This window comes from Pongo abelii, chromosome 1 (genome assembly GCF_028885655.2).
Source record: "Pongo abelii isolate AG06213 chromosome 1, NHGRI_mPonAbe1-v2.0_pri, whole genome shotgun sequence".
NCBI classification, from domain to species: Eukaryota; Metazoa; Chordata; class Mammalia; order Primates; family Hominidae; genus Pongo; species Pongo abelii.
Genome location: NC_071985.2, coordinates 98,970,659 through 98,997,178, shown reverse-complemented (window position 1 = coordinate 98,997,178; position 26,520 = coordinate 98,970,659). Strand labels below are relative to the sequence as shown.

The 26,520-nt window shown below is 40.5% G+C and overlaps 1 protein-coding gene across 5 annotated transcripts in view; it reads left to right on the top strand.

Annotated features, from left to right (window-relative positions):
* SNX27 (sorting nexin 27) overlaps window positions 1-26,520 on the top strand; it is an 88,935-nt gene that overhangs the window by 56,815 nt on the left and 5,600 nt on the right. For all 5 annotated transcript variants that reach the window (XM_054527975.2, XM_009244357.4, XM_063727693.1 and 2 more), the window contains 4 exons: window positions 15,147-15,236; window positions 25,372-25,521; window positions 25,850-25,978; window positions 26,361-26,420. In XM_054527975.2, the coding sequence (XP_054383950.1) occupies window positions 15,147-15,236; window positions 25,372-25,521; window positions 25,850-25,978; window positions 26,361-26,420 (429 nt within the window). The remainder of the gene's footprint in view (window positions 1-15,146; window positions 15,237-25,371; window positions 25,522-25,849; window positions 25,979-26,360; window positions 26,421-26,520) is intronic.

Below are 26,520 nucleotides of genomic sequence, written 5' to 3'. Positions count from 1 at the left end.
CCCGAGGATATGTCCTACTTGCTCATGATGATTTTTTAAATGTATTGTTGAATTCATTTTGCTAATATCTTGTTGAGGATTTTTGTATTAATATTCATCAGGGATATTGGTCTGTAGTTTTCTTTTTTGATATGTCTTTGTCTGGTTTGGGTATCAAGGTGATACTGGCCTCATAGAATGAGTTTAGAAGTATTCCCTCCTCCTCTCTTTTTTTGAAATAGTTTGCCTAGAATTGGTATTAATTCTTCTTTAAATGTCTGATAGAATTTAGCAGTGACACCACTGGGTTCTGGGCTTTCCTTTACTGGAGACTTTATTATGATTTCAATCTTGTTGCTTGTTACTAGTATGTTCAGGTTTTGGATTTCTTCATGGTTCAATCTTTATAGGTTGTATATGTCTAGGAATTTATCCATTTCTTTTAGATTTTATAATTTATTGGCATATAGTTAATCATAGTAGCCGCAAATGATCCTTTGAATTTCTTCAGTGTCAGTTGCAATATCTCCTTTTTCATCTCTGATTTTATTTGGATCTTCTTTTCTTTTTTCTTAATCTGGATAAAGGTTTGTCTGTTTAACTTTTCAAAAAAACCAACTTTTTGTTTCATTACTCTTTTTTTGTATTTTTTTCATTTCAATTTAATTTATTTCTGCTCTAATCTTTATTATTTCTTTTCTTCTACTAATTGGGTTTGGTTTGCTCTTGCTTTTCTATTTCTTTAAGATGCATCATTGTTTGAAATTTTTCTTTTTTTGATGTAGGCGTTTGTAACTATAAAATTCCTTCTTAGTACTGCTTTTGCTGTATCCCATAGGTTTTGGCATGTTATGTTTTCATGATCATTTATTTCAATAAATTTTTAAATTTCCTTCTCAATTTCTCCATTGACCCACTGGTCATTCAGGAGTATATTGTTTAATTTCCATGTACTTGAATAGTTTCCAAAATTCCTCATTTTTGATTTCTGGTTTTATTCCATTATAGTCAGATGCTTGATATTATTGTAATATCACTATGGTCAGATACTTGATCATATTGATATTATTTGATATAAATAATACTTGATATTCCATTTTTTAAAAATGTTTTAAGACTTGTTTTGTGACCTAACATATGGTCTGCTCTTGAGAATGATCCATGTGCTGAGGAAAAGAATGAGTGTTCTGCAGTCATTGGATGAAGTGTTCTGTAAATGTCTATTAGATCCATTTGGTCTATAATGCAGATTAAGTCCAGTGTATCTTTGTTGATTTTCTGTCTGGAAGATCTGTCCAGTGCTGAAAGTTGGGTGTTGAGGTCTCCAGCTATTACTGTATTAGAGTCTGTCTCTCTCTTTAGGTGTAATAATATTTGCTTTAGATATTAAATATATATCAGGGTGCTCCAGTGTTGGGTGCACATATATTTAAAATTGTTACATCCTCTTGCTGAACTGACCCCTTTATCATTATATAGTGACTTTCTTTGTCTTGTCCTATATTTTTGTCTTACAATCTATTTTGTCTGATATAAGTATAGCTACTTCTGCTCTGTTTCGGTTTCCATTGCATGGAGTATCTTTTTCCATCCGTTTATTTTCCATCTGTGTGTGTCTTTGTAGGTGAAGTATGTTTCTTGTAGACAACAGATCAGTGGTTCTTGTTTTTTTTAATTTATTCAGCCACTGTATGTCTGTTGATTGAAGAGTTTAGTCCATTTGCATTCAGTGTTCCTATTGATAAGTAAGGCCTTACTCTTGCCATTTTGTTACTTGTTTTATGGTTGTTTTGTGATCACCTTTTCCTTCTTTCCTTCCTTCCTGTCTTCCTTTTAGTGAAGGTGATTTTCTGTGGTGATGTGATTTAGTTTCTTACTTTTTATTTTTTGTGTATTTGTTGTATGTTTGTAGGTTTGCGGTTACCACAAGGCTTGCAAATACTCTCTTGTAATCTGTTATTTTAACCTGATAACAGCACTGTTTGCATAAACAAACAAGCAAGCAAAAAGAAAACGAATAAAGGCTCCGTGCCTTAAGTATATCCCCACACTTTTTAACTTTTTGTTGTTACTATTTATACCTTATTGTACTATGTCTTGAAAAGTTGTTGTAGTTATTACTTTTGATTGGTTCATCATTTAGTCTTTCTACTTAAGATGAGTGGTTTACATACTCATACTATGTACATACATAGTTACAGTGTTATGATATTTTGTGTTTTTCTGTGTATTTAATATTACCAATGAGTTTTATACCTTCAGATGATTTCTTATTGCTCATTAACATCATTTTCTTTCTGATTGAAGTACTCCTTTTAGCATTTCTTGTAGGACAGGTCTGGTGTTGATGAAATCCCTCAGCTATTGTTTGTCTTGGAAAGTTTATTTCTCTTTCATGTTTGAAGGATAATTTAGCTGGATATACTGTTGTAGAGTAAAATGTTTTTTTCCTTCATCACTTTAAATATGTTATGCCACTCTCTTCTGGCCTGTAAGGTTTCCACTGAAAAGTCTGCTGCCAGATGTATTGGAGCTCCATTGTATATTGTTTCTGTTCTCTTGCTGCTTTTACAATCTTTTCTTTATCCTTGACCTTTGGGAGTTTGATGATTAAATGCCTTGAGGTAGTCTTCTTTGGGTTAAATCTGCTTGGTGTTCTATAACCTTTTTGTGCTTGGATATTGATTTCTTTCTCTAGATTTGGGAAGTTCTCTGTTATTACCCCTTTGAATAAACTTTCTACCCCATCTCTTTCTCTGCCTCCTCTTTAAGGCCAATAACTCTTAGATTTGCCCTTTTGAGGCTATTTTCTAGATCCTGTAGGCCTCCTTCATTGTTTTTTTTTTTTATTATTTTTTCTTTTGTCTCCTTCATGTATTATTATTATTATTATTTTTTTTTTTGAGACAGAGTTTCACTCTTGTTGCCCAGGCTGATGCAATGGCACGATCTCGGCTTACTGCAACCTCTGCCTTCCAGGTTCAGGTGATTCTCCTGCCTCAGCCTCCTGAGTAGCTGGGATTACAGGTGCACGCCACCACACCCAGCTCATTTTGTATTTTTAGTAGAGATGGGGTTTTGCTATGTTCGTCAGGCTGGTCTTGAACTCCTGACCTCAGGTGATCCACCTGCCTCAGCTTCCCAAAGTGCTAGGATTATAGGCGTGAGCTACCACACCCAGTCTCCTCCATGTATTTTCAAATAGCCTGTCTTCAAGCTCACTAATTCTTTCTCCTTCTTGATCAATTCTGCTGTTAAAAGACTCTGATGATGCATGCATTCTTCAGTATGCCAATTGCATTTTTCAGCTCTAGAATTTCTGCTTGATTCTTTTTAATTATTTCAATCTCTCTCTCTCTCTTTTTTTTTTTTTTTTGAGACAGAGTCTGGCTCTGTCGCCCAGGCTGGAGTGCAGTTGTGCAATCTTGGCTCACTGCATCCTTGTTGAATTTATCTGACAGAATTCTGAATTCCTTCTCTGTGTTACCTAGAATTTCTTTGAGTTTCCTCAAAACAGCTATTTTGAATTCTGTTTGAAAGGTCACATATCTCTTTTTCAACAGGATTGATCCCTGGTGCCTTATTTAGTTCTTTTGGTGAGGACATGTTTTCCCAGATTGTCTTGATACTTGTAGATGTTTGTCTGTCTCTGGGCATTGAAGAGTTAGGTATTTATTGTAGTCTTTGCAGTCTGGCCTTGTTCATACCTGTCCTTCTTGGGAAGGCTTTCCAGATATTTGAAGGGACTTGGGTCTTGTGATCTAAGCTATAGCTGCTTTAGGAAGGACCCCAAGCCCAATAATGCTGTGGTTCTTGCAGACTCTTAGAGGTACTGCCTTTTTGTCTTGGACAAGATCCAGAATTCTCTGGATTACCAGGCAGAGACTCTTATTCTCTTCTCTTACTTTTTCCCAAACAAATGTAGTCTTTTCTGTGCTGAGCTGTCTGGAGCTGGGGGTGAGGGTACGCAAGCACCCCCGTAACCACTACCACTGGGACTTTGCTGGGTCAGACCTGAAGCCAGCACAGCGCCGAGTCTTGCCTAAGGCCTGCTGTAGCTACTCCCTGGCTACTGCCTATGTTTGCTGAAGGTTCTGGGCTTCTACAGTCAATCAGCAGGTGGCAAAGCCAGCCAGGCCTGTGTCCTAAACTTCAAGGTGGTGAGTTCCCCCAAACCCTGGGAGGGTCCAGAGTGCCATCTGGGAGCCAGGGACTACAGTCAAAAACCTTAGAAGTGTATGTGGTGTTCTACTGTTCTACAGCTAAGCGGGCATTCACACCACAAGACACAGTCCTTCCCACCCTTCTCTCTTCTTTTCAAAGGCAGAGAAGCCTCACCCCATGGACACTGCCACCTCAGGCCCATGGGGAGTACTGCCAGACTCCCGCCAATGTTCCCTTAAGACCCAAGGGCTCTTCAGTCAGCTTGTGGTGAATGCTGCCTGGCCTGGAGCTCTCCCTTCAGGGTAGTGGGCTCCCCTTTGGCCCAGGGCAAGTCCAGAAATGCCGTCTAAGAACCAAGTCCTCTAAGAGCTTCGTGAGAAGAGGGTACATGGGAAGACAACATTTAAAAATCTTGAATGCCTGGAAATGCCATTATTCTACCCTCACACTTGGTAAATGTCACATTTATGTATAGAACACTAGGTTGAAAATGATTTAACTTCAGGAATTTTAAAGAATTATGTTCCACCAACAGGTGTGATGGTTCATGCCTGTAGTCCCAGCACTTTGGGAGGCCATGGTGGGAGGATCACTTGAGCCCAGGAGTTTGAGACCAGCCTGAGCAACATGGCGAGGCCTTGTCTCTATAAAAACTTTAAAATTTAGCAAGGCATGGTAGTGTGCACCTGAAGTCCTAACTGCTCAGGAGGCTGAGGTGGGAGGATCACCTGAGCTCAGGAGTTTGAGGCTGCAGTGAGCCGTGATCACACCATTGCACTCTAGCCAGGAAGACAGAGTGAGATCTTATCTTAAGAAAAAAAAAAAAGCCATCTTATATCTGTACCATTTTATGTGACCCTCTTTTTCTTTCCAGAAACTGAAGTCTTTTTGTCTCCATGGGTCTCAAATTTCACAATCTATGTTGGGCTTTCTGTGGGAAATTTGTGGTTCTGATCTGGCAAATTTTCTTGAATTATTGAATTGACAATTTATTCTCTCATTTTCTGTTCTCCCTTTTTGGCATTCCTATTATTCTGATGTGCAGTTTTTTGGTCTGCCCCATCATCATCTTATCTTCTCTCATATTTTTAATTTCTTTGTCTTCTTGCTGTACTTCCTAAAAAACTTACTCAGGTTTCTCTTCTAGCCCTCTTAAGTTTTTTTTTTTACATATGCCAGTTTTTGTGTGTGAGTGTGTGGTTTTTTCTTTGTTTTTTTTGAGATGAAGCCTCTCTCTGTCACCCAGGCTGGAGTGCAGTGGCGCGATCTTGGTTCACTGCAACCTCTGCCTCCAGGTTCAAGCAATTCTTCTGCCTCAGCCTCCCAAGTATCTAGGATTACAGGCGCATGCTGCCACACCCAGCTAATTTTTTTTGTATTTTAGTAGAGACGGGGTTTCACCATGTTGCCCAGGCTGTACTCGAACTCCTGAGCTCAGGCAATCCACCCGCCTCAGCCTCCCAAAGTGCTAGGATTACAGGTGTGAGCCACCGTGCCTGGCCTATATTTTTAATTTCTAAAGGTTTTCTTTTGTTCTCTGAATATCCTTTTTTATATATAGTATTCTGTTCTTTTGTATAGTATTTTTTTCTTGGCTTTCTGAAGATATTAAAAATAGTACACTTTTTTAGGCCAGGTGTGGTGGCTCATGCCTGTAATCCCAGCACTTTGGGAGACTGAGGCAGATCACCTGAGGTTAAGAGTTCGAGACCAGCCTCACCAACATGGTGAAACCCTGTCTCTACTAAAAATATAAAAATTAGCCGGGTGTGGTGATGGGCACCTGTAATCCCAGCTACTCAGGAGACTGAGGCAAGAGAACTGCTTGAACCCGCGAGGCAGAGGCTGCAGTGAGCCGAGATCATGCCACTGTACTCCAGCCTGGGTGACAGAGTGAGACACTGTCTCAAAAAAAAAAAAAATTAATATACTTTTTTATTTTGAAGTTATCCTTTTCCTCCCGCTATTGTTTGCTTGTTTGTTTTGGTCTCTGTTGTACATGTTAGAAGTGTTCCTCTAACACAGATATCTGCTCAAATTTAAGACTGAGACACTGCACAGCTGATTGGGAGCTCAGCATGTGAGTACATCTTATTGACTATGGCACAACCATGGCTCACCACAGCCTCGACCTCCTGGGCTCAGGTGATCCTCCCACCTCAGCCTCCTGAGTAGTTGGGACTACAGGTGTGCACACCATGCCCAGCTAATTTTTGTGCTTTTTGTAGAGATGGGAATTTTCCATGTTGCCCAGGTTGGTCTTGAACTCCTGAGCTCAAGCAGCCCTCTCTCCTCAGCTTCACAAAGTGCTGGGATTACAGGCATGAGCCATCGTGCCTAGCCAAATCACTAGTCTTCTACTGGCATCGAAGAGGGCAGTCATCCGGTTCCAGGGAATAAAGGAAAGGATCTCAGAATTTGATTGTTTCTTTCTTTTTTTTTTTTTTTTTTTTTTGAGACAAAGTCTCACTTTGTCACCAGGCTAGAGGGCAGTGGCGCAATCTTGGCTCACTGCAACCTCTGCCTCCCGGGTTCAAGCAATTCTCTTGCCTCAGCCTCCTGAGTAGCTGGGATTACAGGCACCCACCACCACACCCAGCTAATTTTTGTATTTTTTAGTAGAGACGGGGTTTCACCATGTTGGCCAGGATGGTCTCGATCTCTTGACCTTGTGATCTGCCCGCCTCGGCCTCCCAAAGTGCTGGGAGCCACCGTGCCCAGCACTGATTGTTTCTTACATATGCTTTCGGTCAGTCCTCTTTATTTTAGCCACATCTACCACCTGTCCTAGATGGCCACCTGGTGCTACCAATTCTTCGGTCTTTTGGGAATTTTGTGATATAAATTTGAGTGGTTCTCTACTTTCCCTACTACTAGGTAGGGAATCCATTTTTTTTTTCAGGTTTTGTAAGTTACTACTTATATATCTGTGTTCCAGATTACAAAATTTTGTCCTGATTGTTTCTCTTTGATCTCATGGGTTTATTCCTTTACTGAAATTTTAGTGGGGTTTTAGGAGGAAGTAAGAGTTGATACTTGTTTTTAATCTGCCATCCCTAATTGGAAGCCCTCTTTTAGGAACTTTTCCTACAAGTATTTACATGTATATTTGGCTTTAGGTCTTTATATGGATGTATAATTTTTACATAGTTATAATTCTAATACAGATACAACCTTTTTCTTTTCTTTTTTCCTTTTTCATACAGTTTTTTATATATCATTTATGACTGAGTTAATGTAGTATATGTTGTTTAGTCATTCCCTGTTATTTGTTCCAGAGTTTTTTTGTTTTGTTTTGTTTTGAGATGGGCTCTCCCTATGTTGCTGGGGCTGGCCTGGGACTCCTGGGCTCCAGCAATCCTCCCACCTCTGCTTCTCAAGTAGAGTGCCTGGGACTACATGTGTGCCTGGCTAGAGCCAGGGTGTTTTTTGAGTATGTGATTATAAATGATGCTGTGATTAACTCTTGTAATATCACTTTTTGGTGTCTGTCTGTCTTTCTTTCCCTCCCTTCCTTCCTCTCTCCCTCCCTCCCTCCCTTCCTTCCTTCTTTCTTTTTTTTTTAATAGGATCTCATTCTGTCACCCAGGCTGGAGTGCAATGGTGTGATCATAGTTCACTGCATCCTCTACCTCTTGGGCTCAGGTGATCCTGCCACCTTAGCCTCCCAAGTAGCTAGAACTACAGGTGCTCACCACCATGTCCAGCTAATTTTTACTTTTTTAAAAAAATAGAGACAGGATCTTGCAATGTTGCCCAGGCTGGTCTTGAACTCCTGGGCTCAGGCAATCCTCCCAAAGTGTTAGGATTACAGGTGTGAGCCACTGTGCCCAGACATATTTTTCTTTTGAATACAGCTGTTTATTGATTGTGTTTTTGTACCTTGCTGTACAAAAATTGCTGTATTTTGTTAAACTTTTATGTCTTTGCCGTTTTAATAGATATTTACTCTGTTCCATTGTTTTTCTTTTTATCTTAGTGCTATTAATTTTTTTTTTTTGAGAGAGTCTGGCTCTGTTGCCGAGGCTGGAGTGTAGTGGCACAATCTTGGCTCACTGCAACCTCGACTCAAGTGATCCTCCCACCTCAGCCTCCTGAGTAGCTGGGACTACAGACATGCACCACCACACCCAGCTAATTTTTGTATTTTTTGTACAGACAGGGTTTTGCCATATCGGCCAGGCTCATCTCAAACTCTTGGGCTCAAGCGATCCGCCTGCCTCTGCCTCCTAAAGTGCTGAGATACAGGTGTGAGCCATCACGCCCGGCCAGGAATTTTGTTTTAGAGAAGTTTTAACATTTAGTATAACAATGTTTATCTATCTTTTCCATTGTGATTTCTACTAACATTTTCTTTCCTCAATGTAAGAGGACAATAGCACACTTATATTTAGTGTGCTTTTGTCACAATGTTTTATTTTTAATATTTAATGCTTTAATTTACCCAAGGTTTATTGTGGTGTGTAGTATGAATGGCTGGTCTAAGTTAAATTTTCTTGGTATTGCTATCCACATAGCACATCAGGATACATTAAATGATTCATTTCTAATACATTATGCTTAACTTGTCTTTCATTAAATTTTTATCTGTGTGTGTGTGTGTATATATATATGGCCTATGTTTAGCATCTCTGTGCTTTTAATCTGTGTTTCTATTTTTGACTCAGTATTCCCTTTTGATTATTGTTTCTGTATAATACATTTTAATATCTGGTAAGGCTAAGCCTTCCTTTTTAAAAAGTCTTGATATTCTTTCCCATTTTATGTTTTCTAATAATTTTTAACCCATTTCATAACACTTTATAAAGTATCTATCCTATTACTATTCCAACTGGAATTTTGTTAAATTTATAGTTTACTGAAGAATCACCATTTTAATTAAATGTTGTATTATAATAATAGATGCATAAAGTATCTATTTTATTCAACTTGACTTTTGTTTCCTTAAAAAAAGTTACATGGTTTTATGTTTTACCAATGCCCCCTTAAATTAATCACCAAGGATTTTATATTTTTATTGCTATTATGAATGGAATATTTTATCTTTGTATTTTTGGAGTAGAAAAATCATTAGCTAGGAGTCAGAATATCTGGTTCAAGTATAAGCTCTACATTGGGTAAATCCTTTGCATAACATTGCTGAGATCTGTTTTCTCATCTGTTAAAGGGGAAAGTGGTGTGTCTCATAGGTGGGTTTGTTTATTTTATTTTAAATGTATTTTTTATTTAAAAAATTGAGAAGGTGTCTCGCTATGTTGCCCAGGCTGGTCTTGAATTCCTGGCTTCAAGCAGTCCTCCCACCTTGACCTCCCAAAGCACTGAGATTACAGGCATGAACCACCACCCCTGGCTGGTTTTTTTAATGCTTATCAAAATTTAAGTGAGGGCAGGGCATGTGAAATTGCTTTTTGAAGTATAAAACTAGAAGACAAAAGTATTTGAGTATTTAGAAAAGTTAATGTTTTTGGAGCAGTATCTTATATCCAGCAACTTTTCTGAACTTTCCTATTGCCTCAAATGATTTCTAAACAGCTTTATTGAGGTATAATTTACATACAATAAACTGTACATATTTAAAGTATACAATTTGATAATTTTTTAAATTTCTAAGCCATTTTTAGTGTATAGTTCAATAGTGTTAAGTATATTAACAGTGTTGTATAACAGATCTCCAGAATTCTTTTTTTTTAAAGAAGGGAACAGAATCTCAGTCTGCCATCCAGGCTGGAGTGCAGTGCTGCGATCATAGCTAACCATAATCTTGAATGCCTGACCTTCAACGATCCTCCTACCTCAGCCTCCCAAAGTGTTGGGATTACCAGGCTTGAGCCATTGCTCCTGGCCCAGAACTCTTTTAATCTTGCAAAAGATTAAAACCGAAACTCTGTACCCATCAAACAACTCCCTGTTTTCCTCTCCCCCTTGGCAACTACTATTCTACTTTTTGTTTCTATGAATTTGACTACTTTAGATATTTAATGTAAGTGTAATTATACACTATTTGCCTTTGTAATAACTGGCTTATTTCACTTAACATAATGGTTTCAAGTTTCATACGTGTTGTGGTAGTATAAGACAGGGTTTCCTTCCTTTTTAAGGCTGAATAATATTATGTTGTATGTATATCTCACATTTAATTTATCCATTAATCCGTGGACAGTTGGGTTTCTTTCATTTCTTGGTTATTGTGAATAATGCTGCTGTGAACATGGGTGTGCAGATATCTTGTTGAGATCCTTTTTTCAATATACCCAGAAGTGGGATTACTGAATCATATGGCAGTTCTATTTTCAACTTTTTGAGGAACTGCTATACTGTTTTCCATAGTGACTGCACCATCTCAAATAACTTATTTTTTTGTTTTGTTTTTTATTTTTTGGAGACAGAGTCTTACTGTGTCTCCCAGGCTGGAGTGCAGTGGGATGATCTCGGCTCACTCCAACCTGTGCCTCCTGGGTTCCAATGACTCTTATGCCTCAGCCTTTTTGAAGTATAAAACTAGCTGGGACTACAGTTGTGTATCACCAAGCCCAGCTAATTTTTGTATTTTTGGTAGAGATGGGGTTTCACCATGTTGCCCAGGCTGGTCTCAGACTCCTGGCCTCAAATGATCCACCCAGCTTGGCCTCCCAAAGTGCTGGGATTACAGGCATGAGCCACCGCACCTGGCCACAAACACCGTGCCTGGCAGCTGTTTTTTGATGGACTAAGTAAACAGCTGTATCTTTTGAAAAGTATATTAAATTTCTCTTACTTAATTTCAGTTATTTTTGTATCTTATTTTGATGGTAGGAATATTTAATGAATTTCACAGTTCTAAGATGTTATCAATTATAAGATGCACCATTATTTTATGTATTGATAAGAAAGAGAAAAAAAGCTGTCAGTTAAACTGATACATCATTGATTGTAAGATACATCCCAATTTCAGAAATGTTAAAATATGAAATAATGTATTCATTTAAATTGATGAGATATTATATGTTAGATGCTAATGGTAATAATGAGCCTTTTCCTTAAAAAATTAATAAGGTAGAAATTAATCATTTATATTTAAATTCTGGCTAAACCTGGCAAAGTGCACAGACATTTAAGCTGCTGTTTCCTGAAAGCTCACAGAAGTAGCAGTATTGGAATTTTAAAAAGCGTAAACTTGCAAGGACAAAGAGAACAAGGGAGGATACCACAGCAAATGGCAATTGTTGACAGTTTTTAGAAAATGAATGTCTAAGTAAAAGAGTTTTGATATTTGGTTATTGTGGAGGAAAAATTGGTGATAGGTACATGGGAAGTTACAAACAAAAACACGAGGCATTTAACCTCAAAGGAAATAAAAAATTATGCAAGAAAGGAAGTCATAGCATAGTATATAGCTTAGTTGTGAACAGTGTTTACATATTTATAATAATGCAGTTATTGAGTATTTAATTTTTTATTGAGAAGTTGGGGGAAGAGGAAGTGGGAGTGTTTGGGTGCTACAAGAGAGTTAAAACCAAATATTTTCAACACAGTAAGTCAACAGTGTCTAAAATTGGTTAAGTCAGGAATTGTCAATATAAGCATGCCTTTTAGAATTATGGAGGGATTATCACAAGAAATTGCTTAAAGTGCCTAAAAGTAGTTGCTTTTGTGGAATGACGCTGTGGGATCAAGAGGCTGCTGTTTTTATTAGGAGCCTTTTAGTACTATATGTTTTGTTTTTTTAAACTATATACATCTTTTACTTAAAACAATTTAAGAAGAAAAGGAAACTAGGGTGGTGATATTTATGTTTTCCACTTAGTCAAGCAGTGTAATCTTTTTTTTTTTTTTTTTTTTGAGACAGTCTTGCTCTGTCTCCCAGGCTGGAGTGCAGTGGCGTGATCTCGGCTCACGGAGATGTAACCTCCGTCTTCCGGGTTCAAGTGATTCTCTTACCTCAGACTCCCGAGTTGCTGGGATTACCTGCTGCCTCCACCACATCCGGCTAATTTTTGTATTTTAGTAGAAATGGGGTTTCAACATGTTGGCCAGGCTGGTCTTGAACTCCTGACCTCAAGTGATCCTCCCGCCTCCCCAAATGATGGGATTGCAGGCATGAGCCACCACACCTGGGTAAGCAATTTCTTGATTAGAAACGAAAGAAGACCATTTTTACTGCCCCATGTGTAAAAGAGCTCACTTGAATTGCTGGAGTAGATAATCACTGTGACCCACCCTCTGCCTTGGGAAAGTGTTCATCAAATATTAGCACTGTTGTAAGTCAGGCATAGTTCTAGGCACTAGGGGTAAAAACAAAACAGAAAGACAGTACTCTTATATTCTTATTCTTATTCTCATTGAAACAATACAGAAATAAAGAAAAATAGTTGTAAAGCCTTTTCCCTGAGCTAAATAACACTGTAAGTTTCTTTGGAAACTGGATAGACCAGTATTGTTTATTTATTTCCCTCCTCTACTTCTCTGCTGGCTTTTCAATAATTGGTTTAAATTTGGCTGGAGCAGTACAGTGTTCTGGTGATGAAGAGGAAAGTGTTCAGGATCTTCAGGACATTGACATTGCATGGTGGTGGTTCTTGAACATCCCCTCTGTGGCTATAATCCTTGGTGCCTAAGTGAGCCCTCACTTGTATGGCCAGGTTGGGGAGAGACTGGCATAATCTTTCTATTAGTCACTTCCTGGCAGGACATTCATATCCTCGTACGGTTCTTAGAAGAACTTAATAGCTAAATGATACTAATAATAGCTACTGATATATACTTTACAAAACTCTTAACATCTGTCATCTTTTTCTTGTACATCTATGAGATATTCTAGTTTTACACAGTGAAAGGGTTTACATGACTTATGCGAGTGCACATTGGTAGGTGACAGAACTAAAAGTTGAATTAGTCTCTTGACTTAATCTTTTTTTTTTTTTTTTTTTTTTTTTTTTTGCGATGGAGTCTTGCTCTGTCACCCAGGCTGGAGTGCAGTGGCGCTATCTTGGCTCACTGCAAGCTCTGCCTCCTGGGTTCACGCCATTCTCCTGCCTCAGCCTCCTGAGAGCTGGGACTACAGGCGCCTGCCACCTCTCCCCGGCTAATTTTTTGTATTTTTAGTAGAGACAGGTTTTCACCATGTTAGCCAGGATGGTCTTGATCTCCTGACCTCATGATCCGCCTGCCTCAGCCTCCCAAAGTGCTGGGATTACAGGCGTGAGCCACCGCGCCTGGCCGTCTTGACTTAATCTTGAACTCATTTGCCTATCCAACTATCTTTCCTTAAAAGACTCTGGGAAGTGATTTCTACCTTGAGTACCAAACATCATTTATCTTCCTTATTTCATTCTCTCTTCAGGTTAATTCACGTGGCTTTCAAACACAAATCAAACTTTCTTTAATAAAGGAGCCATTTTTTATTGCTTATTTTAGCTCCCTGTTGTTTATTTCCTTAAGTCTAAATTCCTGTGCCTACTTTTTAGGATTTTTCATAATCTGGTGTTAGTCTGCCTATCCAGCATTATCTTTAATTGTCTCCTGTTCCGTTATTTAAATCAGGTAAATCTGTTTTCTCAAAGTATTTAAGCACAGACTCATTCCTGTTTCCTATCTTTAGCTTTTAGTTTCTCTTCTTCATTCTGTTCTTTGGGGATCCACCTAAGGCTTCCCTGATAACCGTAATTATAAATAAGTGCTTCCATTCTGACTGCCTATATCACTGTCTGTACCATATATGTTTGCTATTTCATTGTAATGCAGCATTATATACCGTCTTTCAGTGCTCTCTAATTGTTTACACATGTATAAAATAACTGTAAGTTAAGTCCCCTGACACGAGAAACCAGATCTCTCACATATACCTAAAACAATGCTTGAACACATGCCAGATGTTCTTTAAATGCTAGTTATTCCAATAAGTATACCTGTTACTGGATGTATTAGTCCATTTTCACACTGCTATAAAGACACTACCTGAGATTAGGTAATTTATAAAGCAAGGAAGGTTTTTTTTGTTTGTGCTTTTTTGAGATGGAGTCTCGCACTGTCACCTGGGCTGGAGTGTAGTGGCATGATCTCAGCTCACTGCAACCTCTGCCTCCTGGGTTCAAGCGATTCTCCTGCCTCAGCCTCCCGAGTAGCTGGGATTACAGGTGCCTGCCACCATGCCCAGCTAATTTTTTGTATTTTTAGTAGAGACGGGGTTTCATCATGTTGGCCAGGCTGGTCTCGAACTCCTGACCTTGTGATTCACCTGCCTCAGCCTCCCAAAGTGCAAGAAAGGAAGTTTAATTGACTCACAGTTTCGTATGGCTGGGGAAAGCCTCAGGAAACTTACAATCATGGCATAAGGTGAAGGGGAAGCAAGTACCTTCTTCACAAGGTGACGAGAGAGAGAGCACACGCAGGGGGAACTGCTATTTTTAAAACTATCAGATCTAGGTCAGGCGCGGTGGCTCATGCCTGTAATTCCAGCACTTTGGGAGGTCGAGGCGGGCAGATCACTTGAGGTCAAGAGTTCGAGACTAGGCTGGCCAACATGGTGAAGCCCCATCTCTATTAAAAACACAAAAATTAGCTGGGTGTGGTGGCTCATGCCTGTAGTCCCAGCTACTCTGGAGGCTGAGGCAAGAGAATCGCTTGAACCTGGGAGGCGGAGGTTTCAGTGAGTCGAGATTGTGCCACTGCCCTCCAGCCTGGGTGACAGAGCCAGACTCCGTCTCAAAATAAACAAAAAAACCCCATCAGATCTTGTGAGAACTCCCTCACTATCACGAGACCAGCGTGGGGAAACCAGACCATGATCCAGTCACCTCCCACTGGGTCCCTCCCTCGACACGTGGGGACTACAATTTGAGATGAGATTTGAGTGGGGACACAGAGCCAGACCATATCCCTGGACATGTGGCAGAGTTCACTGGTAATGATGGTGGTCCAAGTGGACAAGAGATTTTCTGAAAATGCATCTGTGTCTGTTTTCATCGAGAATGTACATAATAATGATTTTTACACTCCTTTCTTCTCTACTTCTGTTTTGGTGATAGGCAGTCGATGATGTGAAGAAAGGTTACATCAAAGCAGAAGAAAAGTCCTATCAATTACAGAAGCTATACGAACAAAGAAAAATGGTCATGGTAAGTTTATGTCCCCATAATCCCTTTATAAAATGCCCCTTCCTACCTTTAAAACCTTTAAAACCTTTAAAACTTTCATAAAGTCATTTTTGAAAGGATTACAACCTGGTTAGTGGATTAACTAATTTTAAAAAAGGAGGGGAATAGGGACCTTGATGCAAAGTCCATTGTGTTTCTCCATTTAACACACAAAGATCTTGAATTACTGTATATTGGTACATAATTTTATTATTATTTTGAGGGGTGGGGTGGGGGAGGGACAGAGTCTTGCTATGTTGCCCAGGCTGAAGTGCAGTGTCACGATCTAGGCTCACTGCAGCCTTTGCCTCCTGGGTTCAAGCGATTCTCCTGCCTCAGCTTCCCGAGTAGCTGGGACTACAGGCATGCGCCACCACACCCAGCTAATTTTTGTATTTGTAGTAGAGACAGGGTTTTGCCATGTTGGCCAGGCTGGTCTCGAACTCTTGACCTCAGGTGATCCACCTGCCTTGACCTCCCAAAGTGCTGGGATTATAGGACTGAGCCACTGAGGCTGGCCCATAATTTTATTATTAATAATACCTATTTTTTGGTTAAAAAGTGCTGAAACAAAAGTTGTGTAAAACACTACAATAGGATATAGATAAGATTGTATAAGACCTGATATTTGGCTTTTTAACATTAGGAATTATTTTAGTCATGAGCAAAATCATTTGTTTTTACAGCTTCCATTTCTGCAGTTGCTTAAACATTTATGCTCCGTAGTGCTCTTGGTTAGTATATCATCCTAGAATTGTGCTATTTGATTCAATAACTACTAGACTCATGTAGGTATTTAAATATAAATTTAAATTCATTTAAATTAAATGCAATTTAAAATTCAGTTCTCTAGCTGCTCTAGCCACATTTCAATGCTAAGCAGCCATATGTGCACAGTGAATAGCTAGCATATTGGACTGTGCAGGTATAGAACATTTCATCATCACTGAAAGTTTTGCTGAACAGGGCTGCCTAGAGTATTCCTTAAATGGCTTTAAATTCATTTTCAATTTGTATCTGCCGTAGATACAGGGATGGAAATTGTCAAAAATAAAATTAGTAAAGAACACATAAAAATTTCTACTCATTATAACACTTTTAAATTTCTCTCTTGGCAGATTCACATGCAGTCGAAGTTTTTTCAATTATACATGCTCCTCAACTTACAGTGGGGCAACATCCCAATAAACACATCTGAAGTTGAAAATATTAAATCAAAAATGCATTTAATACACCTAACCTACCAAACATTACAGCTTAGCCTAGCCTATCTTAAATGTGATCAGAACACATATTACCCTACAGTCAGGCAAAATCATCTAACACAAAGCCCATTTTAGAATAAAGTTGTTTAAACTGTTTTTTGTTTGTTTGTTTTTTTGAGACTGAGTCTTGCTGTGTCACCCAGGCTAGAGTGCAGCGGTGTGGTCTCAGCTCACTGCAACCTCCGCCTCCTGGGCTCAAGGGATTCTCCTGCCTCAGCCTCTGGAGTAGCTGGGACTATAGGCACCCAACACCACGCTTGGCTAATTTTTGTATTTTTAGTAGAGATGGGGTTTCACCATATTGGCCAGGCTGGTCTCGAACTCCAGACCTTGAGTGAACCGCTTGCCTCAGCCTCCCAAAGTGCTGGAATTACAGGCGTAAGCCACCGCGCCAGGCCTAAAGTTATTTAAAGTTTTGAACAAAAATTTGAGGTACTTGTAAAGACAGCAGAAAAGTTAAAAAAAAAAAATTGAAGTACAGTGTCTGCTGCACACACATTGCTTTCACACCATCATGAAGTCAAAAAAGCACTAAGTTAACCATTGTAAGTTAGTGACCGTCTGTATCATTTTCATTCTTTAGTAGTGATTCTGATAGGTCATTTGAATTCTTTTGTACCTTCTGTGTACTTTTCAGGACAGAATATTGATTCATGTACATTAATTGGGTTGGAATAAGAATGCAAACAGCTGCGGGGTGCGGTGGCTCACGCCTGTAATCACAGCACTTTGGGAGGCTGAGGTGGGCGGATCACCTGAGGTCAGGAGTTCGAGACCAGCCTAGCCAACATGGTGAAACCCCATCTCTACTAAAAATACAAAAAGTAGTGGGGCGTGGTAGCATGTGCCTGTAATCCCAGCTACTCAGGAGGCTGAGGCCAGAGAATCGCTTGAACCCGGAAGGCGGAGGTTGCAGTGAGCCGAGATTGCGCCACTGCACTTCAGCCTGGAAAACACAGTGAGACTCCGTCTCAACAATAACAACAAAAAATGCAAACCAGTCAGCCATTGAACTTAGCCTGTAATCTTATATCTAGCTAAGTTAGTTATTTTAATCATTTACGTGATGAAAAGTAATAAATCTCTATACCTTAGAAAATTGCCAAAGATCAGGGAGCCATCTTACCAATGTTCTATGTATCAGCAGGCTGACATAGAAAATGCAAAATCTTTTAAATGTAATTAAATCTTGGCAGAATTTTGGTTAGGAGAATTTTGCTATGTGTGAGACAGAATTTTAAAACACGACTTCCACCTGTTCTTTAAGATAATGGCATTGTCTTCTATATATTAATGCATGATTCTGACCAATACATTGGCATCTTTTTGGTGAAAAGGGCCAAATACTAACAGGCCATCAACTTCTGCAGTAATCCTTTGCCTTTGCCAAAGCCAACAGAGTTTTCTTGTTTCTGAAAAGTTAATAGAATCAAAATAATTTCATAAGGTCTTCTGATAATACCAGTGTGGAATACATACTGTTTCTTTGCCTTTATAGTACTCCAGACACACTAACTTTCCATCTACGTATTCAACAAAACATATTTGTTGAGTACCAAGTACGTGCCAGGCACAGTGCAAGGTGTGAGAGAAATACATAGGTTTGCATTGTGCTGTGGCAAAATATAGAAAATCTGAATTTAATAAACACAGTAATCTATTATGAAGTCATTTTTAGACTTGTTTATATTTTGTAATCACCCAGGTAAAAACTCAAGTATAGTTGATAGACAGATATGTTTCCCCATGGTCTTTTGCCATTGTGTATAAAATATGCTTAAACATTTGTGGAATTAGATTGTCTTGAAAACCTAGTGCCAACATATTTCTGTGTACTAGCCACATGATATGATATTCAGATTTTGAAGAAAATCTCATTAAAGTTTGAATTTTATAAGTATAATATGTATTCAAGTATCAGTGTTCAAAGGCATTAGCCTAGCCAATATTAGGTCATGGTCAGTACATTGAAACTTCTCACATGGGCCTTCTGAGCCCATAGGCCCTGATGCCATTAACCATAGCAACTAAGTATGGTGAACAGGCCTACGATTAGGCCAGGTCACTACAATTGGTAGTTGTCACATCACTGTGAGAACTGCAGCAACACAATGAACTTCTCAGTTTTAGTTTCTTTTCTGTAAAATGGGGATATTCCGATTATCAGCTATTAAGTAGAATCTTGACAAAGTACGCCAAGATTCTTGGAAGATAAATAAGCTTTGTGTAAGTTCCCCTGTCCTCCAGATCTCCAAATACAGAAGAGAGCTCACATCTGTGCATAGTTTATAATACCCAGTGTGATCAAAAACATTTTTGTTTTATACTTACTTACAAAGTTAGGCTGAATCTCAAATTTGGATGGTTGAGAATATAATATACAAGAAACAATGTTTTCTCTTCTCTTCCTTCCTCCGTCCCTCCCTTTGTCTCCTCACACAAACAGTAGACATGTATAAATTATGCTTTTCTTATGTTGAAATGGCCTGATTTTGCCATTGTTGAACAGATAAAGAGCTTTTGTGTTTCTCTGCATAATTTGTATTGATTTCACACAAGGCAGCATGTATGTCAGTTTTTCTCAAAGTGTGGTCTCCAGTCTACTTACATGGAAGACACTTTTGAAGCTGCTTAAAATGCAGATTTCTAGACTCCACCCCACATTTACTAAGCCAGAATCTCTGGGGGTAGGACCTAGGGAACTTTATTTTTAAAAAGCACACTGGTGATTCTGGAACGTTAGGTGCTTCAGAATCACTACTCTGATTCTGGTTTTGGGAGAGTTGGCTCTTGAGGTTCCTCTCAGTCCCTTACTTCTATTTTGGACCTGGTTTGACCCTTAGCAGGTTGTTTGGGAGAACAGAGAGTTCTCTGGAGTGGACCTTGACCCATTCACCTAAAGTGTTCTGCTCTGTTAAGCATTGAGTCTCTGCTTTAAAAACTGTCGGCCTGGTGCAGTGGCTCATGCCTATAATCCCAGCACTTTGGGAGGCCGAGGTGGGCAGATCATGAGGTCAGGAGATCGAGACCATCCTGGCTAACATGGTGAAACCTCGTCTCGACTAAAACTACAAAAAATTAGCCGGGTGTGGTGGCGGGCGCCTGTAGACCCAGCTACTCAGGAGACTGGGGCAGGAGAATGGCTTGAACCCAGGAGGCAAGGCCTGCAGTGAGCTGAGATCACGCCACTGCACTCCAGCCTGGGCAACAGAGCGGAGTCTGTCTCAAAAAAAAAAAACCAAAAAAAAAAACAAAAAACAAACTGCCCTATATCTGTATTTATTTGTCTTGCTGAATATTGAACATTTATAAAATATCCTGTACTAACCTGTCCAATTCTCTGGCTTAAATGGGCCACTTTCTACATGATACATGAATAAAGGAAGATAATTCGGGATACATATTTAGCTACTCAAAACTTAAAGTGAAAACTAGGGGAACCTGTGTCCTTGGTGAGACAACAGAGTAAAGTTCATTGGGAGACAGGGTGGTCAGAGAGACTCAGGTTGGGTAGTATTTATCAACTTTAATTGGGAAGTCCCTGAAAGGAGAATGGTCAGGATGATTTGGTGTTTTAAATACCAAATACCCTTTTAAATATCCTTATGTAAACATGCTTAAAAGCAAAAATTCAGCGAGGCGCGGTGGCTCACTCCTGTAATCCCAGCACTTTGGGAGGCCAAGGCAGGCAGATCACGAGGTCAGGAGTTCGAGACCAGCCTGGCCAGCATGGTGAAACCCCGTCTCTACTAAAAGTACAAAAAATTGCTGGGTGTGGGGGCGCACGCCTATAGTCCCAGCTACTCAGGAGGCTGAGGCAGGAGAATTGCTTGAACCCAGGAGGCGGAGGTTGCAGTAAGCCGAGATCATGCCACTGCACTCCAGCCTGGGCAACAGAGTGAGACTCCATCCCAAAAAAAAAAAAAAAACACTTTTCTTTTACAAATTTTTGATTTATATAAAAAAATTTTTGTAACTTATTTTAGGTTCAGGGACATGTGCAGGTTTGTTACATAGATAAACTGCATGTCATGGGAGTTTGGTGTACAGATTATTTTGTCACCCAGGTAGTAAGCATGATACTACCTGGGTGTTTTTTCTGATCCTCTCCTGTAAAATTTTAAATGTTTCTTCTTTGAGGCTTTGTGCAAGCCCAAGAATGTAGAGACTGCCCACTTAATGCTGATAAATACTGCCCGATCTGAGCTCTCTGAAAACCTTGTCTTCCAATGAGACTTTACCTTTATCGGCTCACCAAGGGCACAGGTGCCCTTAGTTTTCACTTGGGTTATTTTTAGAGCTTATGCCATTAAGAAGTTCCCTGAAGGTCTTTTGCTTTCAAGGACTACATTCTTGAATACGGAGGGATAAATTAGTCTTTTGATTCAGAGGGGACGGAGAGGGCATGTATTATGTGCCTGACTGGTCTAGGCACTTTTTATGAAGTCTCATTTTCTCCTTATAACAACCCTGCAGGTATTATTCCTACTTTACAGAGAAGTGGAGTCTGAGAGATTAAGATTCTTACCTAAGATGACATAGCTTCTCAGAAGTGGAACTAGAATTTGAAAATGTGATTTGAACCCATTTTTGTCAGGCTCCAGTGCATATATTTTTCCCTGCATCAGGGAAGACAGGATAACAGCAATGTCTTTTATTTCCAGATGGCAGAAGAGAAGACCCCAGGTAGAGTAACTTACTCAAGGTCATAAAGAGAGAGTTTAAGATACTCAGAGCTCCACGCTTCTTCTGATCTCTTTTCCCAAATCCCTGCTTTTGTCGGCGTGCTTCTCTCTTTTTAAAAGATCTATTATAGTAAAACTCCCAATTAGAGATTGTGGCAGAAATATTTGTCAAAACAGTAGTGGTACCTCTCAACGAAGAGAACTCTCAACAGATGTGCTATATGTAATCCTATTTTGTTAAAGGACATGAGTAGTACTAGTTTCAAGGGTCAACGACACCCACTGGCATTTACAGAGGTGTTAAGTGTCCTGGGGCAGAATTGCTGCTTATTGAGCATGTAAAGTTTCTGATGACTATGTTAGGAAGATGGCTTGGATTGAGTGCCAGAGGCCTGGTTGCTAGGGTGTTCTTTTTCTTTTAACGTTTTATTGTATCTATATATACTTTTTTTTTTGAGTTGGAGTCTCAGTCTGTTGCCCAGGCAGGCTGGAGTGCAGTGGCACAATCCCGGCTCACTGCAGCCTCCACCTTCCAGGTTCAAGCAATTCTGCCTCAGCCTCTCATGTAGCTGGGATTACAGGTGCATGCCACTATGCCTGGCTAATTTTTGTATTTTTAGTAAAAATGGGGTTTCACCATGTTGGCCAGGCTGGTCTTGAACTCCTGACCTCAGGTGATCTGCCTACCTCGGCCTCCCAAAGTGCTGGGATTACAGGCATGAGCCACCACACCCAGCTGTATACATTTTTAAATACATAAAGAAGTTGGAAGAAAAATACAATTAATCCCCATGTATCCATTACCCAGCTTCAATAGCCTTCGATTTTCTGCCATTCATGTTGCCTCTATCTCACTCACATGCTTTTTTCCCCTCAGGAGATTTGTTTGTTTGTTTGTTTTACTGTCACTGACTTGAAGCTCACCCCAGGAATTTTTAAAAGTAATTTCCAGATACTTTAAAAGTTTTTTTTAGCTGTCATTTATTAAATGCCTAATTATGGCTGAGTACTGTGTTAAATATCTTTTTTATTTTTATTTCTTATTTTGAGACAGGTCACTTATTTTGAGATTGCAGTGGTGCGATCTCAGCCAGGCTGGAGTGCAGTGGTGCCATCATAGCCTTGACCTCCTGGGCTCAAGCAATCCTCCCACCTCACCCTCCCAAGTAGCTAGGACTAAGGTGCCCAGCAAATTTGTTTTTGTTTTTTTTGTAGAGATGGGGTTTCACTATATTGCCTAGGCTGGTCTCTAACTCCTGGGTTCAAGTGATCCTCCCACCTCAGCCTCCCAAAGTGTTGGGATTACAAGTGTGAGCCACCATGCCCAGCCAAATACTCTGTATTTAATGCTCACAAATCACACTGTGGTTTAGATGCTATTATTATTTCCCATTTATGGAAGAGGAAACTGAGGCACCTGGGATTAAGTAATTTGCCTGCCTTAAAGTAACTTGCGCAAGGTTGCACAGTTAGGAAGTAATGGAAGTAATGGGGCCAGGATTCAAGCCCAGGGTAGTCTGGGCCTCTTACTCACTCCTCTGTGTTTCAGGCATTGCTGTTTATTATAACCCCAGAAGAGTTCTGTTCTATACCACCCACCTCTGTCGTATTTACCAAAGTATAGGAGTCAGAGATTTATTTTGTTTATAGTGCCAATGGCAGGATTAAGCAGTATCCATGTTTATCACTGATCTAGGAAGGACAATAAAAAAGAGTAGGTGAAATAGGGCGATAGAAGGAGGGAGGGAAGAAAAATGATGTGATGGAAATATTGTTGCACTTCTAGGCTGGGCACGGTGGCTCACACCTGTAATCCCAGCATTTTGGGAGGCCAAGGCAGGTAGATCACTTGAGGCCAGGAGTTCAAGACCAGCCTGGCCAACATGGCGAAACCCCGTCTCTACTAAAAATACAAAGCATTAGCCAGGTGTTGTGGCGCACATCTGTGGTCCCAGTTACTCAGGAGGCTGAGGCATGAGAATTGCTTGAACCTGGGAGGCGGAGGCTGCAGTGAGACATGGTCACACCCCTGCACTCCAGCCTGGGTGACAGAGTGAGACTCTGTCTCAATTAAAAAATAATAAATAAATAAATAAAGAGATGGAGACTTGCTCTTTTGCCCAGGTTGGAGTGCAGTGGCATGACCAGACTACCCTGGGCTTGAACTCCTGAGCTCAACCTATCCTCCTGCCTAAGCCTCCAAATAGCTAGGACTATAGGCACATACCACCATGCCCAGCTAATTTTGAAATTTTTTGTAGAGACAAGGTGTCACTGTGTTGCCCAGGCTGGTCTCAAATTCCTGTGCTCAAGCAATCCTCCTGCCGCAGCCTCCCAAAGTGCTGGGATTGCAGGCATGAGCATTGCACCCGGCCCTCTGTTTTGCAGTGTTGTAACTGTGAGAATCATATGTGGCACTTCATTTTGGTCCAGATGCTTTTCAAGGAACCATATATACTGGAGACCCAGGGGACAATGGGGTTGATTTGGGGACTAGTTGGTGACAGTAAAAGGAACAGAGGCCTGGAAATTAAACCTGGGTTCTAGTCCTAGTTGTGCCACTTATTATTACTTGTGACTGCAGGCTAGTCTCATCTGAGTTCCCATAAAATGACTCATTTTTAAAGTCTCTTTCAGTTTTAACATTTTGTAAATATGAGATTTGGGGTAGCTTAATCCTTACTACAGATCATTGTAACTTTTGATTGGAAAAGGAATAAAGAGAAATATTACCGCCGGGCGCGGTGGCTCATGCCTGTAATCCCAGCACTTTGGGAGGCCAAGGCGGGTGGATCACAAGGTCAGGAGATCGAGACCATCCTGGCTAACATGGTGAAACCCCGTCTCTACTAAAAATACAAACATTAGCCAGGCGTGGTGGCAGGCGCCTGTAGTCCCAGCTACTCAGGAGGCTGAGGCAGGAGAATAGCGTGAACCCGGGAAGTGAAGCTTGCAGTGAGCCAAGATCACGCCACTGCACTCCAGCCTGGGTGACAGAGCAAGACTCCATCTCAAAAAAAAAAGGAGAAATATTTTCTCCCTTTCTTAATTGTAAGGATAGATTAGATTCCCATCCCTTAATTACAATGAAAATAGAGGATCAGACTAAAATCAGAATTGTGAGACCCCTTCTAGCCCTGTGAGTCCTGGTTATAGTATATCTTCTGGTTTTCATCTGTGTATCTTTCTGTTTTTCCGGTTTTTTTTTTTTTTTTTTTTTTTTTCCCTGAGACAGAGTCTTGCTCTGTCTCCCAGGCTGGAGTGCAGTGGCGCAATCTCAGCTCACTGCAACCTCTGCCTCCTGGGTTCAAGTGATTCTCCTGCCTCAGCCTCCCGAGTAGCTGGAATTACAGGCGTGTGCCACCACGCTTGGCTAATTTTTTGTATTTTTAGGTATTTGAGGCTGCAGTGAGACATGGTCATGCCACTGCACTCCATTGAGACGGGGTTTCACTGTGTTAGTCAGGATGGTCTTGATTTCCTGACCTCATGATCCACCCGCCTCGGCCTCTCAAAGTGTTGGGATTACAGGCGTGAGCCACCGCGCCTGGCCCGTATCTTTTTGAAGTAGAGAAAGGAGGGTTAGAAGTATGAAGGTGTTGTTTCCTTACTTACGGCAAAAAAGAAAAAAAAAAAGTAGAAGTTGAAAGTGAGATAAAGAATTGCTAGCCAGGCACGGTGGCTCATGCCTGTAACCCTTGCACTTTCAGTGGCTGAGGTGGGAGGATTAGTTGAGCCCAGGAGTTCAAGACCAGTGTGGGTAACATAGGGAGACCCTGTCTCTATAGAAAATAAAAAAATTAGCTGGGTATGGTGGTGTGTGCCTGTGGTCCCAGCTACTTGGGAGGCTGAGGCAGGAGGATCATTGGAGGCTAAGGTGGGAGGATTGCTTGAGCCCTGGAGGTTGAGGTTTCAGTGAGCCAGGATCATGCTACTGCACTCCAGCCTAAGCGACAGAGCAAGACCTGGTCTCAAAAAATAAAAAGAAAAGAATTGTCTCAGAGTCCTTTCCCAACTTAGAGATGGGTGCGTGACCAGAGGCCAGGTCTTCAGGTTGTTGGGTGAGAATACTCTTTGTTCCTTTTCTTGCACCACATCTCAATAGCTCTTCATTGTGTTTAATACCGTAGTAACCCTGTTTCTCCTTTCTTTTTTTTTTTTTTTTAGTACCTCAACATGCTAAGGACTTGTGAGGGCTACAATGAAATTATCTTTCCCCACTGTGCCTGTGACTCCAGGAGGAAGGGGCACGTTATCACAGCCATCAGCATCACGCACTTTAAACTGCATGCCTGCACTGAAGAAGGACAACTGGAGGTGAGTTTTCATCATAGGGCTCTGGCTACGAGGACTGGAGATACTTTGATGCTCACTTCCTTGTGACGTTTTAATTCCTTTTTAGGGGGAAATGAAATCAAAACTGTATTTTGACTGGGGCAAATAAACAGGCATGGAATCCACACTGATCCTCAGCTTCATTGGCTGCTTCCACTGATTTGTATTCTTCTATCACAGTCCTTTCTCTGAAGCGATGCAGACATCTCCATTCATTTCTCTTCTGTCTCCTGGTTCAGAACCCCCTACCTCAGTTCCCCAGCACTCTGAAACACAGACTGTACCTTACTGCCTTGTCTTGGTTGTCCAGAACCAGGTAATTGCATTTGAATGGGATGAGATGCAGCGATGGGACACAGATGAAGAAGGGATGGCCTTCTGTTTCGAATATGCACGAGGAGAGAAGAAGCCCCGATGGGTTAAAATCTTCACGCCATATGTGAGTGCAATTTGGAGAAAGTAACTGGGACTTAGTTTGTTTTTTTGTTTTTTTCCAGCTAAATGCATAAATGGAGAGAGAGATAGAGCTAGTAGTTGTCTTGAGATCTGAACCTGTTTGAATCCTGGAGCCCCCAGATTCATCCTGTCTTTGCTTTAGGCCTGACTGGAATTGGCAATTTCGTATCCCACTTGGCTCATAGTTACCACTAGAAGGAGCTAGAGAATAGTGGATGAACCATGCCTGGGTTTTATGGTACTTGTCAGGGTTTTTCTCTAGACTGAGTTTGGAAGATGGGATGACTGGGGATAGGAGTTCAAAGGCACAGTCCTGAGGTGCCTGCTCTTGAGAAGTTAGTGAGTGTCACCACCTTTTTTTTCAGTTCAATTACATGCATGAGTGCTTCGAGAGGGTGTTCTGCGAGCTCAAGTGGAGAAAAGAGGTAATTCTGAACAGTCCTTGAATTGACCTTTTCATCTTTTCTGTTTCTTTAAAATTTGTAGGCCTGTGGCCAAATACCTGGGACCCTCACCTCCATCTCT